The 15,893-nt window shown below is 45.4% G+C and overlaps 1 protein-coding gene across 2 annotated transcripts in view; it reads left to right on the top strand.

Annotated features, from left to right (window-relative positions):
* The window catches only part of CENPT (centromere protein T), a 1,372,670-nt gene that overhangs the window by 791,963 nt on the left and 564,814 nt on the right, over positions 1 to 15,893 (top strand). For both annotated transcript variants that reach the window (XM_086945259.1, XM_086945260.1), the window contains exon 12: positions 316 to 458. In XM_086945259.1, the coding sequence (XP_086801385.1) occupies positions 316 to 458 (143 nt within the window). The remainder of the gene's footprint in view (positions 1 to 315; positions 459 to 15,893) is intronic.

Consider the following 15,893-nt stretch of genomic DNA (forward strand, 5'->3'; position numbering starts at 1 on the left):
AAATTCATTTTCTTCAACTATATGCCATTGACTAAAATTGTGAAAACCAGTAATAGTTCCTTGAAAGAAATGTATAATCCCGAGTACTGACAACATATGTGGACCACATTCTGGTGTAGGATGTATTCATATACCTGGTAAGTGTGATGATTTTTGGTAAACTAATAATCTAATATATTAGCCTGGATGCCGTAATAGGGGCCTTAAGTGATGTAACATGTTGCCATAATAGTGTTAATGTAATTCCAGCCGCTGTTTCAGATCAAATACTTGGCACCCAAAAAATATATGAATACACTGAGCTTGCTTTTCTAGGTCTTTCGAATTGGACTTCGATACCCCTGATGAACCTGAATCTGTTGAGAAAAAGGGTTTAGCACGAAGGACAATAAAGCACAGGATCGTCAACCTGGAAAACTTTGAAGGAGCAGTGGAGTATAACTTCCAGCTGCTAAAAGGTGCTTCTTTTAATACTTGTAATTGCTTTCTCGTGATGTCCCTAGTTTGTTTTGAAGGAGTGTATGTTTGCATAATTTGAGATAGGTTATGCAAGAAAATTATTTTCTATCACAGATATTAGTGCTCTTTTGATTCTTAACTTGTTAAAATGTTATTGCGCACATGCACCAAGCGATCCACTGGAGGTGTAGTTCTGTCCCGGTGCTGCCAGTGTCACTGGACTTGGATGTCCTCTCTTTAGTCAAGGCTGCCTTCGTTTGGATCGATTGGGTATAGTGATAATAAAATCCTCTTGTTGTTCTCTCTGTTTTCAGCACATTGTTTTACATGCTTTATGCTGTAGCTTATCAGACAGCTGCAAGCTTTAAGTACTTTCCATGGAGCATTTGTATCCCTTAGTGGAAAGTGTCTTTGAGGTTGTACTTTCTTATGTTACTTCGGTGCCTGCCAATTGTAGATCGAGAACTAGAATTCAAGTAGAACCTTCATGCTTGGCTCCCAACTTTCTTGATGGTGTAAATGTCGTATGGAAATGTTGGTCCCTGCTGGTGGGGGTCTCTTTCTTGGCCCCAGAACTTCCTGTTCAAAATTAATAAAACACCTAAAGCATTGTTTCAGACCCTAAACCCTCCATGCATCCTGTTTACGATGATGGGAGTAGTTTTTCTCACTGCAGAAGAAAAATGGGCCTAAGGACACCTCTCCACAGCACGGTTATTCTTACCCTGATAGGCAATGTTGACAGTATCGTCCTTTTCTCCAAAACACTGTAGTCATGTTAAGGATTCTTCTCTTTCTGTCTTTTGGCAAATAATTCAGCCTGCCTTGTCATTGACCAATTAACGTCTGAGCACCTGGATAACTTTGAGATTTTGAGCAGGGATGGAAGTGGCTGGCTGTAGCACAGACCGACAAGATGCATCTCTACTGAGCTCAAGCTGAGGGCTCACACCATGACAGATTACTAGTTGCCTTAGAATGCAAGACACTCTGCCTGTGGCACCAAGCTAAAGAAAAGAAGCTCCATCATTAACACTAGTCTGCAATTTTAACCCCCCACCCATTTACCAACACTGAGCTGAATGAAGGATGCATCCTTCCACCTGATTCGCACAGTGAAACCCAACAAAAGAATATGATGGCTACACATGTGAAAATACACAGTGGGGGACTTTGGTGTTTGTCTACTAGGGTTACTTTGAAGACTGAGTCCGACAGAGCCCATGATAGCTTCAATATCGATTGGAGACCTGATTCACCGGGTCATGGCTCTGGGAGATCTTTATAATGCCAGGCAACTGAACAGACTGAGGATGGCCTTGTTTTGGGATAGTCTTTGGAGAGGTGTGTTGTGCTGTGGTGCAAGTGATGGAAGATTCCCCAAGCTGTGGCAGCTGCCTTGTATAGTAAAGACTCTCTATAAATCTGGGTCTTATCCCTTCTAACTAACATATGACAGCTGTGGAGGGCTGCAAGAGCATATGCTGCATGCTTTTCCAGAGCCTAAAGATGCAATTTTCTGGCACATAACAGAAGCCTCAGTGGTAGATGCACAAATAAATTCCCTCTTTCGACCTGCGCTCAGCAGTTAACCAAATTCTTATAACTGAGTTGATCTCCGGAATGACATTTCTAAAATCGCAGTCTTGTAGATTCAATCAGAATGTCGGAGATCTTGCCTTTTCCTCACTGCCAGACATATGGAAGAAAAATATTTCTATTAGTACTATGCTTTCACTGATTATCATTTCCTCGAGACCCGAGTAAATTCTAATGGCAGGCTCTTGAGCTCTTACTCCAGAGCGCCCCCTCGGAATTCTGCTTTAGAAAGCAGTTAAAGACCTGGCTCTTCACACAGGAAAACTAGATATTCCTTTCCCAGGGTTCTGAGACCTGCTCTGCTCTCACAGCACCGGGACACCTCCTAGTTGAGGTAGCTGTTCGCACTATACAAAAATCTGTATTATTATTATTATTATTGAACCTTAATTTAACAAAGTCACCCGCAAGCGACCATGTTGCATTCCCCCCCCCCAATTTTTTTTTTCAAGCTCTATAGTTCTTTCAAAACCCAAATAGCAGAAACCTGTGCCCATCAAGTAGCTTACATATACCTCAAAAACTAGCAAAAGAGATCTTACTGAACCCTCCCCCAGACAGAGCAGGTAGCTGAAACTCAACAGCCAGTAGGCAACTTTCAGACGCCCTTGAAGAAAGGCGACATCGAATAATTCATGTAAAAACTTAAGAATGAAAACTTGAGACGTCATTAGAACTTTACAAAGCCCTCAAAACACTTGGACCATTCTCTTCAAATATAGATACTAGACCGGATCATGTGGAAAATGGCTTGGAGAACTGACAGACTGAATAAACAAGCATTTGCAATGCAATAGGTCTCGCATTAGGAAAGTTTGAGCTATTGGTCTTGTAGATGACAATTTTTTTATTTATGTGTTGTTTTTGAAAATATCTAAATTAATAGCTTTGTCATTTACAATGCCAATAGTTATAACTTTCGCAAATGTGACACCTATAGCATTTGTAATGCAACATGTTTTGTATTTATGTGACTTAGATATATTTGATATTACAAATAACAATGGCTTTTAATTTTTTTAAATAATTAATACTTAAATCAAACTGATTGTAATTTATAAAGGCAATAGCTTAAAGTTTTGTAAATAACTTTTGTGAAGATTATGTTCAGTGTATTTTATTGTGACGAAAATCAAAGAACAGGGTCTTTTAGATTAAAATATGCTTCTCTGACATAGATTTTAAATGTCTATACTATATCTATATGCCCTTTCCTGCACCAAACAATCCTAAGGACAACTATGTTACAGGGCTGCCTCCATTGGCACAGGCTGTCTAAATGGCGTCAGCGCAAAGGGAAAAGACAGCAATGCACAGTATTGGATTAATACAGTGCATTCCTGCCCTTTCAATTTGGCAAGGTGACTTGCTGCGCCACCTCACGCCAAATACCCATAAATGAGGGCAGAGTTTGATGCACTAGAACAGTACATGATGCACTGATGCAGAGCTTGCTGCACAAATGCAGTGGTCTTTGCAGCATGGCAGTTGCATGCACCTCACTGTCCCCTCAAGAGTGACAGGAGCTGATCGCTGATCCCTCCTAGGGAGTGACGTCTAAGGCAGCTACTGCAGGACCTGGTCCATGCCCGACTCTCAGAATGTACACATGAGAATAGTTTACACTGAACAAATCTAAGTGGAAGTGATCTACATAGTGCTTGACGCAGGAGTCTGGCACTGATCAGGCCCTCCTGGACCTTTGTTGGACACCACAGTATTAGGTCTTCTTATGTGTGCAGGATCTTAATGCAGCTAAGAGTCTCCCCCTGAGTTCGAATATGGGTGACCTCTTGGGATGCAGTCGTGTCACCCGAGACTGCACCACAGATGCACTGCACTGCCCCGCGCACAGATACCGCACACACTTAAGTCTGTGCACCGGGTGCAGAGTGAATGTGTGAATCTGTGACCACACTAGCAACAGCACATTAGTGAAACATAGGTCAGCTACATGAAGGTGCTGGCCTGCCTTTCACTGTGCAGGCACAAACCGGTCTCACTTTTAAAGGGGAGCAGAAATACCCTGCAGATGAGTTCAGTGAGTGACAGCATCCCTCTGTGGGGGTGACTTCTGGGTCCCTGAGACCTCTATTTCCCGAATCTAGGAAGTGCCCGCTGTGTTTACTTACTGTGCACCTCTTCGATAGGACAAAATGTCGGTGCACCCCAAATAGTCTCTTTGCCTGCCCCCTGCACATTACCACCGGCATAGACCTGTGATACAGAAGGGGTTATGAAATGATCTGCAGCCCCTTTGGAAGGGTTTCAACACGCACCTACAAGATCCCGTTGTGCTGTCTGGGCACCGTGCATAACACAGCCCCCGACATAAACATAACGTCAAATGGCACAAGGTGGCTGTCGCAAGGGCACACCACCGATAATGTATGAAATATAGGAAAGGGCAATACCCATAAATTGTATCAAATTTCACATCTGTTAAACTAACCCAACTTGGATTTGGAGGAGGAAGAGGTATATGCTACGGCCCCTGCGTAATTAACGATGAATTGCACATTTTCAGGAGCTTACCCCCGCACGTTTGTCATTGCTTAGAAATGTGTACTGGAGAGTCAGTATCTACCACATATACAAATGCTAAAACGAGACACTTCTAGATCACCTTTTCACAATGGTGCAACGCTGTGCACAAGTGCAACCGATGACATCACCAGCACCTGGCTCTTTGTAAATTTATTGCATTTTTTCCCACCATTCGCACAACGAGGGCTGCAGATTTGCACAGGGAGCTGCCCGGACAGAACTTTGATATGTCTGCTCCGGGGCTTTATAAAATAGACGTCCTTAATTGCAAAGCACCCCCCTCTATGGGTTTCACTGCACCACTCTCTTCACACATGTCGGCGACGTCGTTAGTGAGGCACACAATGTATCTGAAAAACCATTATACAAACTCAAAACAGCATTACCATTTAATAAACAGACAATGTCATTATATAAATCGGGTTTGCTGGTTATTTGCGGAGGGCACAGCTCTGGAATTCTCCGGCAGCGCAGCAGCTGCAGGCACCTCTCTTTTGACTATCCCTTGCATTTGGAACTCAAATCAGGGGGGTAGATCTTTTTCCTACACTGCCCCTTATCATTGGAATAAACTCCCCACTAATCTTCTCTTATGCTCACTCACTATTGTCTTCTAGAAGGCTTTGAAGACCTTGCTGTTTTAGGATGTCTCTTCTTCACAGCATTGTAGCACCGACATACTCCTTCGGGAGTGATTCATGCACTATATTAAATGTCATAATATAATTTTAAGGGCAGCCAAGGAGGCCAAAGGAAAGTGGCACTGCAGGCACGGCCCCTGCAGTCCAGGCATGGCCGGGGAGGGACTCGCATAGGTAGCAAGGGAGCCCTCGATCTATGCGGCAAGAGAAAGAATGATGATGTTTGCCTTCAGTGCTGGTTATGCCTATGAAAGCATGCTTTGACAGCTTTAGGAGAACTATGACATTTAATGACCATTCATTTCGCGAATCTTCCAGATCATGGTTTAAGAAGGAGACTGACAATAAAATGTGGCCTCTTACCCCACCCGGAGTCAGGGGCTCCTTCCACCGTGGGGCAGGAGGTAAACAGAGGAGGGTGGGGTGGCCAGAGGGCAGCCCACCTGCACCAGGTTACACAAGACTGCCCCGTTTCACATCCGCTTACCGTAGATGGAAAAAGCAAAGGTTACCCATCCTAACAGTACACCCCAAGAGCAATGCCGGCCACACCCGCTGTACACAACAGACCATCTGTGTAAGTGGAAATGGTCCATTTCACATCACTCCCACACTGTGCCTGGGAAAGCCTCCCGTGCCTTTAGAGACACACCGTTTCACACCCACAGTGCTCAAGAAACAGCACGGCTGCACCAAACAAACCCGCCCACGGTACACAAAGCCCATCTGTGCTGGTGCAAACACCCCTTGTCACAGCCCGTTCCTCTGTAAACACCCGTCTCACGCGGGAGGGACCGCCTGTGCCGGGTCTCACAAGCAGCGTGCCTTCCGGAAAGGGACTTTATATACTGCACAATGTTGTGTACTTCGTGCACCTTATGAATCATGCGTAACAGTGATGCAAAGTGACTCACCATCGTGTGTGACTGAAAGTATTTCAGATTCTGTTTTATGTTTAAAACACCCCCCTCGCTCACAAACGTGCAGAGAGCGCTTTCCGCATGCTTCGAGAGTCTGCTTTTCACCGCTGCTCTGTACCCTCCTGGGCACGGCATTGGCACACAGTTGTGACTGGCAAGAAGATATGGGCTTTATATGACCGCGCAATTCCAGTGCACTGAGTCACTTCCGTGGCACTTGCATACACCTTACGTCATCAGTCGGAGTAACGGCAGAAGGATGATTAATGAGGGCAGAGCAAGCATTTCTCACCCCAGGACATTCATAAAGAAGGCAAGCCTATTAATGGAGTACGGTGCAACGACAGGCAGAACAAGAAAAGCGAAAGTAAATGCTGTGCCGCAGTGCGCTCGTGTGTGTTTGCGTGCGTGTAGGTGCGCTCGTGTGTGCGCATGTGTGTGTCTCTCTGTGTGTGTCTGTGCGTGCGTGTCAGCGAAGCTTTTATCAGCGCCGCGCGCCTCTCTGAAAACTCCCCCTGCATTCCAGAGAGGCGCGCAACGCGATCCGGTCTGCCATGCATGCTGTGGAGACAAGACCTGGCCGCGCGCACAGCGTTATCCTATGGGGAGACGCTGCGCGCGGCCAGGTCTTGTCTCCCTTCGTCGGTCTCAGACTGCTGAGACGACGACTATAGTTCTCGCTTGCGAGAACGCGCTTTCAGCGCGTTCGTCGTAGGCGAGACCTATAAAGCAAGGACAGCAGTACAATTTCAGAGTGCTGATGATCCTGAAAATATAACTATACGGCGCACCATTCACATTTGAGTGAACAGCAAAGTTATATCAAACAAAAACTTCAAGAGTTATGTTTGACAACAATTTTGCCTTATTCTCTAACCTAAAAAATACACTATGAAATCGTACACATCACTTGTTTTATACACTTTTCAAATCAAGAAACGCTTAACCAAAGATATGCAGACCACAGTTAAATTCTATAGGATAAAATAAAACACGCTTTCTGCGACTTGAAAACTAAATTGTATCCATTACAAAGGCGAAAAGTAGCCCTGTTCCAATACGTGTCCACATCAACTCTTACCAAACTCAGGAATACGAAATAAATCAATCACCACCCACCTTCGCAGCGAGAAACAAGCATACTGATGATTTTTCGGTTGTAGCTTTGTTTCATCTATGGTGGCAATGCCTGAGCTAATCAGTCTCATGATTAGGCCAGGGACATTATCAATCTCAACGCCACGAACAGGAGAACAAACCACCACAATATTGTCATGCTTTCTTGAACTAAACATTTTTCAGCAGGAAACGTCCTTTTACTAGAAGATGGAGGATAAGACAAGAAAAGTACTCAGTACATGGTTGCTCAGATGAAGGTTGAATGACTTAATACCACACTACAAATAACACCTTAGCTTCCTGATTATTGGCAAGGTTGTCTGGTTTCATCAGAAAGTTGAGTTTGATTCAGTCAAGATGTCCCTCTCCAACCCAACCAATCCCAACATCTGTGACGACATGCTCTGTTTCCAACCCACCCAGATAGTTCCTTAGCAAAACTAAAAAGTGTCTTGCTTCACAATGAGTTATTCATATCAATAGTGATGAATGTCTCCCACCCCATGAATGTAAACGTCAAACCCCTGACCAATGCTGGCTTCTCTCACTCGATGGGCCATTCTAAAATTTAGGAATGAGCCTCCCCCTTCTGTGTGTACACAAGACCAAAGCTTTGTCCTGCATGTGCCAGGCACTTTTTTTTTTTATTCGACCAACTGGAAATATCTTGTTTTGATAGAGCCCCTTGTATAAAAATTTACTGTATTTTTCATCTTCTATATTTTATGCATTATTTTATTATGTGTCGGGTGTTGTATGTTATGTTCACCCAAGGGATATCCAGGCGCTGAAGCAGATGTTAGGCAGATCGGGCACCTAGTTGAATAGCCAGGTCTTCAGATTCTTACAGAACTCGAGTAGGGATGGCAAAGTTCTGATGTGGAAGGATATTCCAGGATCTGTCAGCGATGTAGGAGAAGTGTTCTCCCGATTTGCTCCTGCTGATGCATGATATTTGTGCATGGGAGAGTGTGGTAGAGATTAATTGCCTGATGTGTTGTTGGAAGTTGAGACAGTGGTTGAGGTAGGCAGGTCCGGCATTGTGGAAGGCTTTGTATGCGTGGGTGGACAGTTTGAATTGGCATCGTTTTTGGATTGGTTGCCAGTGTAGCTCTCTGAGGTGGTGTGTGATGTGTTTTTTGTGGGGGATGATGAGATTGGTCTGGCAGTGTTCTGGAGTCAATGTATGAGTTGATTCATAATGCTAGAGCGTTGAGTGCATTGCCATAATCCCGCCTGCTTGTGAAGAGAACCTGGGTGACCGTCCTTCTGGTGTCACGCGGGAGCCATCGGAATATTTTGCACAGCATACGCAGGATGAAGACGCAGGAGCAGATGACAGCATTTACTTGTTTAGTCATTGTGAGTCTGTCATCCAAGATAATTCTGAGTTTTGGGTGTGGGTGTGGGTCCCAGGTCTGTTGACCACCAGGAGGATTCCCATGGAGAGCTTCATGGCATACAGTCTCCCTGTCTGAGGTAGAGTCCGATGTTTTCTCTTAGTGTGGCAGGCAATCACTTCGGGCAAGTATATGCTGCATATTGTTCAGCTGGGTTATGTCCAACCACTTCCCGTCACCCTACCAACTCTTCCACCATCCTGACAACTGCTGACAGTGGACCATTTGGCCCTATTGGCCAAAGGAGCCATCGAGAGAGTACCGGCATCATAAGTAGGCACTGACTGCTACTCCAGTTATTTTCTGGTGCTGAAGAAGGAATGAGGCTTCCATCCTGTCCTAGATTTTCACCCTCTAAATGCACTCCTGTGGAAAGACATATCAAAGATGCTCACATTGGCCCAGTTTTTGTCTGCCCTCAAACCTGGAGACTGGATGGTAGCTTTTGTGCTGCATGACGCTTATTTTCACATCTGCGATTCCCAGTGGGACAGGAGCACTTTAGCTTTGCTGTGCTCCGCTTTTGCCTCACTTGTTCTCCTCAGATGTTCACAAAAGTGATGGCGTGGTTGCTGCACATCTGTGGAGGTCGGGAGTTGCATTCTTCCCTACCTCGACAACTCGCTTTTGAAAGTGAGCTCACTACAGGCAGTCACCACCTACCTTCAAATGACGGCAAACCTCTAAACGTTGGGTTTCACTAGCAACATGCCAGTGTCATACCAGATTACTTACAGACGCTCCCTTTTATCTGAGCTATTCTGATGGATACATCTGCCTGTGGATTCCTCACCTTATGAATTACCCCATGTGCAGCATTCCATGGAAACTTTTCTCCATAGCTCTCCCAAGTCGACAAGAACATCACAATAGACCGACTCCTCACGTGACTCCATGTGACATCATCAGAGCCATAAGAAGACTTTGTTGGCGTCTTGGCGTCCGTTAACTTTTTCCACGCCGTTGACACACAATATTTTTTCCAGGGCTCTCCATTTCTGGAGTTTCATTGTTGGAGGTTCTTCCTGAAATTGTAGCAGTGTCATGGCTACCAATAAGAAACCTGGTTTTAAGCCTTGCAGGGAATGTGAGGATCATATGTCTATCCCTGACCCCCATGAGGATTGTTTATGGTGCCTCTCGTTTGACCATGACGCGAGGGGTGTTTGTCATGCAGGCGTATGAATCCTAAGGCCTTGAAAGAGAGGGAATCCACGCTTTTTACGGCCAGGGCGAAGAAGCAGAAAAGGGTCTGGAGGATGACAAGATCTAAGTCGCTGACTCATACCTCAAAGTCATCAAGGAAGCACAAGAAAAAGCAGCACCATGGATCCAGATGTCGGTCGGCGAAGAATGAAACACCGAAGTCGTGTTCCTATGTACTCCGATGTCACCACAAGGATGAATTCTCAATACCCATCCTGAAGGCGTCTCAGAAGTATCTCCGTTTTACGGTGGGATCTCAGCACAACGAGTTTGCGGTTCTTCCGTTCGGGCTTACATCCGCACCACGGGTCTTCCCAAAGGTAATGGCGGTGATAGCAGCACATCTCAGGAGATCGGGGATTCCTGTTTTTCCCTATCTGGACAACTAGCTGCTCAAAGCAAAGTCGCCGTAGTTGGTGCTGCATCATTTGCAAGTAACAACGCAACCTGTTCATAGGGGCAGTACTGGATACTACTGTACTGGACACTACTGGGAGTCATGTCTTCCCACCTCTGCAGAGGATTCAAGACATCCATACTATGATTACACTTTTTCAGATTAGAGCGGCTGTTCAGTCCTGAAGGCCTTGCGTCTGTTCGCTTCTTGCATACTGTTGGTCAGCCATGCACGCTGGCACATGAGGGCCCTCCAGGGATGCCCCTGCAGGCAGTGGTTTCAACACAACGGAGATCTCATGGAGGTGGTCAGAATGTCCGCAGACACTGGGGCGGAGCTGTAATGGTGGAGTGTTTCGGACAACCTGTCTCAAGGGAAGCTGTTTTACCCTCCTTCTCCTCTGGCCACAGTGATAATGGATGACTCCACTTGTAGGATAGGGAGCTCATCTGGGGGATCTGGAGGTTTATGGCCTTTCGTCTCCAGTGGAAAGATTGTTTTGCATCAATCTTCTGGAATTGTAGGCGGACGTTTAACCCTCAAGGCTTTCTTTCCCTTTGCGGTCAGTCTGTTCAGGTCCTGATGGACAACACTACCACAATGTACATCAACAAACAGGGAGAAGTAGGGTTGTATCGTCTCTGCAGAGAGGTTCTGCCACTCTGGTCCTGGGTAAGGACCATCAGATTTGCGTGATTCTATATCATCTGGCCGTAGTGCTGAATATGTGTGCAGACAGTCTGTCGGCAGTACTCTGCCGATCACAAGTGACGTCTCCATCCGGAGGTGGTTCATCTCATTTTCAGTATGTGGGGGTTTCCTTTGTTGGGCCTATTTGCCACTCACGAGAACCCGCACCTCCTGTCGTTATGCAGTCTCTAGTATCCGATGCGGGGAACGTTAGGGGACACGTTTCAGTTAGATTGCGGCTGGGAGCTTCTTTACGCGTTTCCTCCCATACCCTTGATTCTGCGAATTCTGAGAAAGATTCGTCAAGACCGGGCCCAAGTCATATTAATCATCCCGGATTGGCCTAGAAGGGTGTTGTACACAGACCTCCTTTACCTCTCATTGCACCTTCCACTCCATCTCCCTTTCAGGGCAGACCTCATCTCGTAGTCCCAGGGGCATATTCTTCATCCCCACCTACAGAGCTTGCACCTTCATGCCTGGAAATCGAATGGAGCAACCCGAGTTATTTCTCTCTCCCACCGGATGTGGCGGATGTTATTTTATCTGCCAGATGACACTCCAACAAATCTGCCTATTCTGGTAGGTGGCCCAAGCTTGTAAAGTGGTGTGACAAGAGATCAGTTGAGTTTCTATGTTTTCCTGGCACAACAGGGTTGTGCAGAAGCTAATGTTAATTGTCGGCGTTTCTCTGTTCGCCAGACCAACCCTCTTTACTTAAATAACCCATTGTCATGAGATTCATGAAGGGTCTCACCAATATGTTTACGCCCACTCCCTTTATTATGCCTCAATGGGATTTGAATTTAGTTCTTACTTTTTTAATGGGGTCTCCATTTGAACCCTTACATAGTTCTCCTTTGAGATTCTTCGCTTTTAGGACAATATTTCTGATTGCAATCACTTCCGCTAGGGAGGTTAGTGAGCTGTAGGCCCTTTGCTCCAAGCCCCCTTTGACCTCATTTCATGCAGATAAGATGGTTCTTAGGACCAGAGCTGCTTTCCTGCTTAAGGTGGCCTCTCCTTTCCACCTAGGGCAATCTATCACTTTGCTCACTTTCTATCCTTCCCCTCACCCTTCTAAGGAGGAGGAAAGACTTGACAGCCTGGACCCCAAGAGGGCAGTCAGCTTTTACCTGGACAGGACTAAAGACTTCAGGTTGGACGACCAACTCTTCATTGGATATGTGGGCAATATGAAGGGCTAGGCTGTCCACAAGAGAATGCTGTCCAGGTGGATCATCCTCTGCATCAAGATCTGCTACGCCTTGGTCAAGAAGGAGCCTCCTGAGGTATTTGAACTAATTCCACCGGAGCTAGGTCTTCTGTAGTTTTAGCTAAAGTTGTAGACATCTGCAAGGTGGCAACTTGTGCCTCCCTCCACGCTTTCGAAAAGCATTCTTGCTTAGACTCTGAGGTAAGGAGGGATGGACACTTGGCACGTTCTGCGCTGCATGATTTTTTGGTATAGGTAGGCAGGCACCCTCTGTAGTGCTGGAGGCACACGTATGCATTGAAATCATGTGATGACCTTTGACTAACATTGTTTTAGTTGACTTTTGGTGTTTTATTTTATCCTAGCTTGAATGTCCTGTATGTCTTTGAAGATTTCTTTCTTGTCTCTTTGTAGTTTTAGAGTGGGAGCTTTCACAAAGTAAAACAACTTTTCCAGTAACAGAACGTGTGGGATGTGAGTGAGTGAGAGAGAGAAAAAAAAAGCACTCTCAAATGTGTATTATGTTGTACATTGAGAAGTATTATGAAGTTCTTACTATTGGCTTTGACATGCCCTCGTGAATTCTGACTGTCTTGGTTGAGCTTTTTGCGCGCACAGGCAGGCCCCCAGATTACTCAAGTTGTTTAGGCTATTCACGTTCAAGGTTGTTTTAGGCTTTTGTTAGCTTTGGTGGGATAATGTGCGGGAAGTGTGCTTGGTACCTTTCAGAGCAGAGATTGATGCAAGAGAAATAGGTGGCATGTACAGCCGTCTCATTGTCAAAATACAGGGGCCTGGCCAGCTCTGTCTTGACCTTGAACAGAAGAAAGGAGGCAAGGTTTCTAGGACCTTCTCCTCAGGTTGAGTAAACGGTATTAAAGGCGGGAAATCTTGGCACCCAAACGGGAGCTCACTTGTGGAGCAGACGTGACATCTCAAGGGAACTTTGGTCCTAACCAAGAATCCTGCCTGGCCTGTCAAAGGGCTTCTCCAGCTTGAGTTGGCAAGGATGTTGAGTGAACCATCGGTGAGGTGTTTTATGTTCGAGGCATATGAGCTGCAGATCACACACTATGCATAGATCGCCATCTGGTGTTGGGCCTGGATGTTTGCAGTTTGTTATTGCTTTGGAAAAGTCTTTGGAAGTCACGAGATAGGTGAGTCCTCCTTTGGACAATAGTGCGCATGGGCATCAACTCCATCTTCAGATTGTTTTTTTCCGCCATCGGGCTCGGATGTGTTCCACGTGTTCCAGTTCGGTATTGTTACCGATTTAACTTTCAACGTGCAATCCTTACCCAATTTGTGCAATCCTTACCCAAGTATTGTTTTCGATCGCGTTTCCCTTTCGACGCTCATCTCTACAAGCTTCTACTTCGGTTCCGGTTGTCAAAGCAGGCCTTCGGGCCTAGCTGAGCCATCAGGCCTTCTAGGCTCATGGAAAGGACTCCCTTCAAAAAATTTCCTCAATGTGGATCCATGTTTCCACACACCGATCTGCATGAGGTGTGTAACCTTTGCCTTTCACCTGAGCACGAGGCCAACGACTGTCCAGCTTGTGCCTCTTTCCACTCCAAGAAAACCATCATAGATCATCAAGCTCGAAGAAGCATGGCTCGATCATCGACATCGATACCGGACGACATCTTCCAGGAAGGCATCGATGTACTGGAGCAGGAGCGGATGCAAGAAGGCACCTTCAGCACCTCCGAAGCTGAGCACTCTGACGTCCACCGTTCCCTCTAGGGCGCACGCGTGCGTGCACCATTCCTGAACTCAGCGCGCACCACCTCGCTTGGAGCGTGCACTCGGTCAGGACGTCGCGCCGCCGGCCGCTTTGAAAGAAGCGAGTAGCGCGAATGAAGCTGAGCGGTCGTGAGGCGTGCAGGTAAGGAGGCGGGGGGGGGGCTTGTGGCGCTTGCAGCTGTGAGGTAGTGCGGAGCAGACTCTGGCCTTTTGTTTAAGTTTTGATGTTATTCAGAGCCCCTTCAAGGGCTCCGATTAACATCAATACTTAAACAAAAGGCCACAGTGGCTGGGGAAACAAAAGGAACAGGAGGCAAAAGGGGCACAAAAACAGGGGCAAACGAAGTGGGACAGACGGTAGAAGGGCACCAAAACGAGTGGGACATAGAGGGCAGAAGGGCACCAAAAACGAGGGGAAAAAACGAGTGGAACACAGGACAGAAAGGGACAAAACGAGTGGGACAGAGAGCAGAAGGGCACCAAAAACGAGTGGGACAGAGGGTAGAAGGGCACCAAAAACGAGTGGGACTGAGGGCAGAAGCTGAAAATGTGCTTCCAGACGTTGGAAGAATCCCTTGTTAAGGCACTACCTTTGGTTCTTGGAAAATAAGACTCCTCCAGTTATCTGTTTTCAAACATGAGTATCATTTATTGTAGTCATTTCATTTAGTCGTGAATTTTTAGGATTTGTTTTTCATTCCATTTTCACATATGCCTGTTTATAATTAAATCTGTACACTTCGCTCCAATGCATTTCGGCCATAATGGCCTTATTCCGGGAGCTTTCCTGTCAATGAAAGGATATTGTGTCTTAGCATTTTAACCAAACCAGTATATACAAAGAGCAATTAATATACATTTCTTTGCAAGATGATAACCTTGTGGATTCACGATTGTGTATTTAAAGGTTTCGGTCTCTACCCCGTGTATCTGTGTTTGTCACTGTCCATTTCGGTGAAATAGTGGCGGAAAATAGTAGCGAAAAAATGTTCACTCACGTGTCTAAATGGCCGTGGCGTCTTGGTTACTGTGGTACGATAACGGAACTGGTATTAGTGAGTATTCTAATGTTATGCTCCAAACTAACAAGTCTATTAAAGTTTGGTGCGATGTAAATGAACTTACTTTTTGAAATGCGGTACGCATCAGTCGCGTCTCACGGTGTCGTTCGTAACAGCTTCACTGTGTTTGTGTTTGTGGTTTCAATAAAGATTATATAACCACGTGATATTGAGGGGCGTCTACAAGCTAACGGGATTATCGACTAATAGTGGCGGCCATATTGGATTGGTTTGTGTGAGACAAATAGTTGAATAAACAGTATTCAAGCTTTGTTTTAAGTTTGCTGTCATGGTTATTATTTGTGTGGTTTCATGTTTTGTGTGGAGTATGTGTTATACAGTTAACTGGTCATAACGAATAATAAGATAGACAGTCGAAATATGCTCTATTAATGCTAAGTCGCAGTGCCGGGACATTACATCATCTGTCCGGTGGACCTTAAAACATTACATTATTACAGAAAACAAGTAAATTCCAAACGTCATTCAGTCCAAAAGGCTTCATGGAGTTTAATTTAAATATCCAGTGGCCTTCTCTCTGCAGTAAGAATTTGTTATTGTCTCTTCCCTCCTTTTTGGGTACTTGTTCTAAGATTAGGAACTTTAGTTGTGAAATCTGATGTTTATGTTCATTAAATGCATAGCGATTGATGATTTTTCATTTTCCGTTCTTATGTTAGACTTGTGTTCGTTCATACGCACTTTTATTTTCCTTTCTGTTTTACCAACATAAGTTTTTCCGCATGGGCATTTTATGAGATAAACAACGTTTGTGGAATCAATGTAGCATTTGTTTTCAATTTAATGTCAAAGCCTTTCATCAGATGGGTTATGGTGTTCCCCTTCATGACATTATTACAACTGTTGCAGTTCATGCAAGCTTGAGTCCTCT

The sequence above is a fragment of the Lissotriton vulgaris genome, chromosome 12 (assembly GCF_964263255.1).
Source record: "Lissotriton vulgaris chromosome 12, aLisVul1.2, whole genome shotgun sequence".
NCBI lineage: Eukaryota > Metazoa > Chordata > Amphibia > Caudata > Salamandridae > Lissotriton > Lissotriton vulgaris.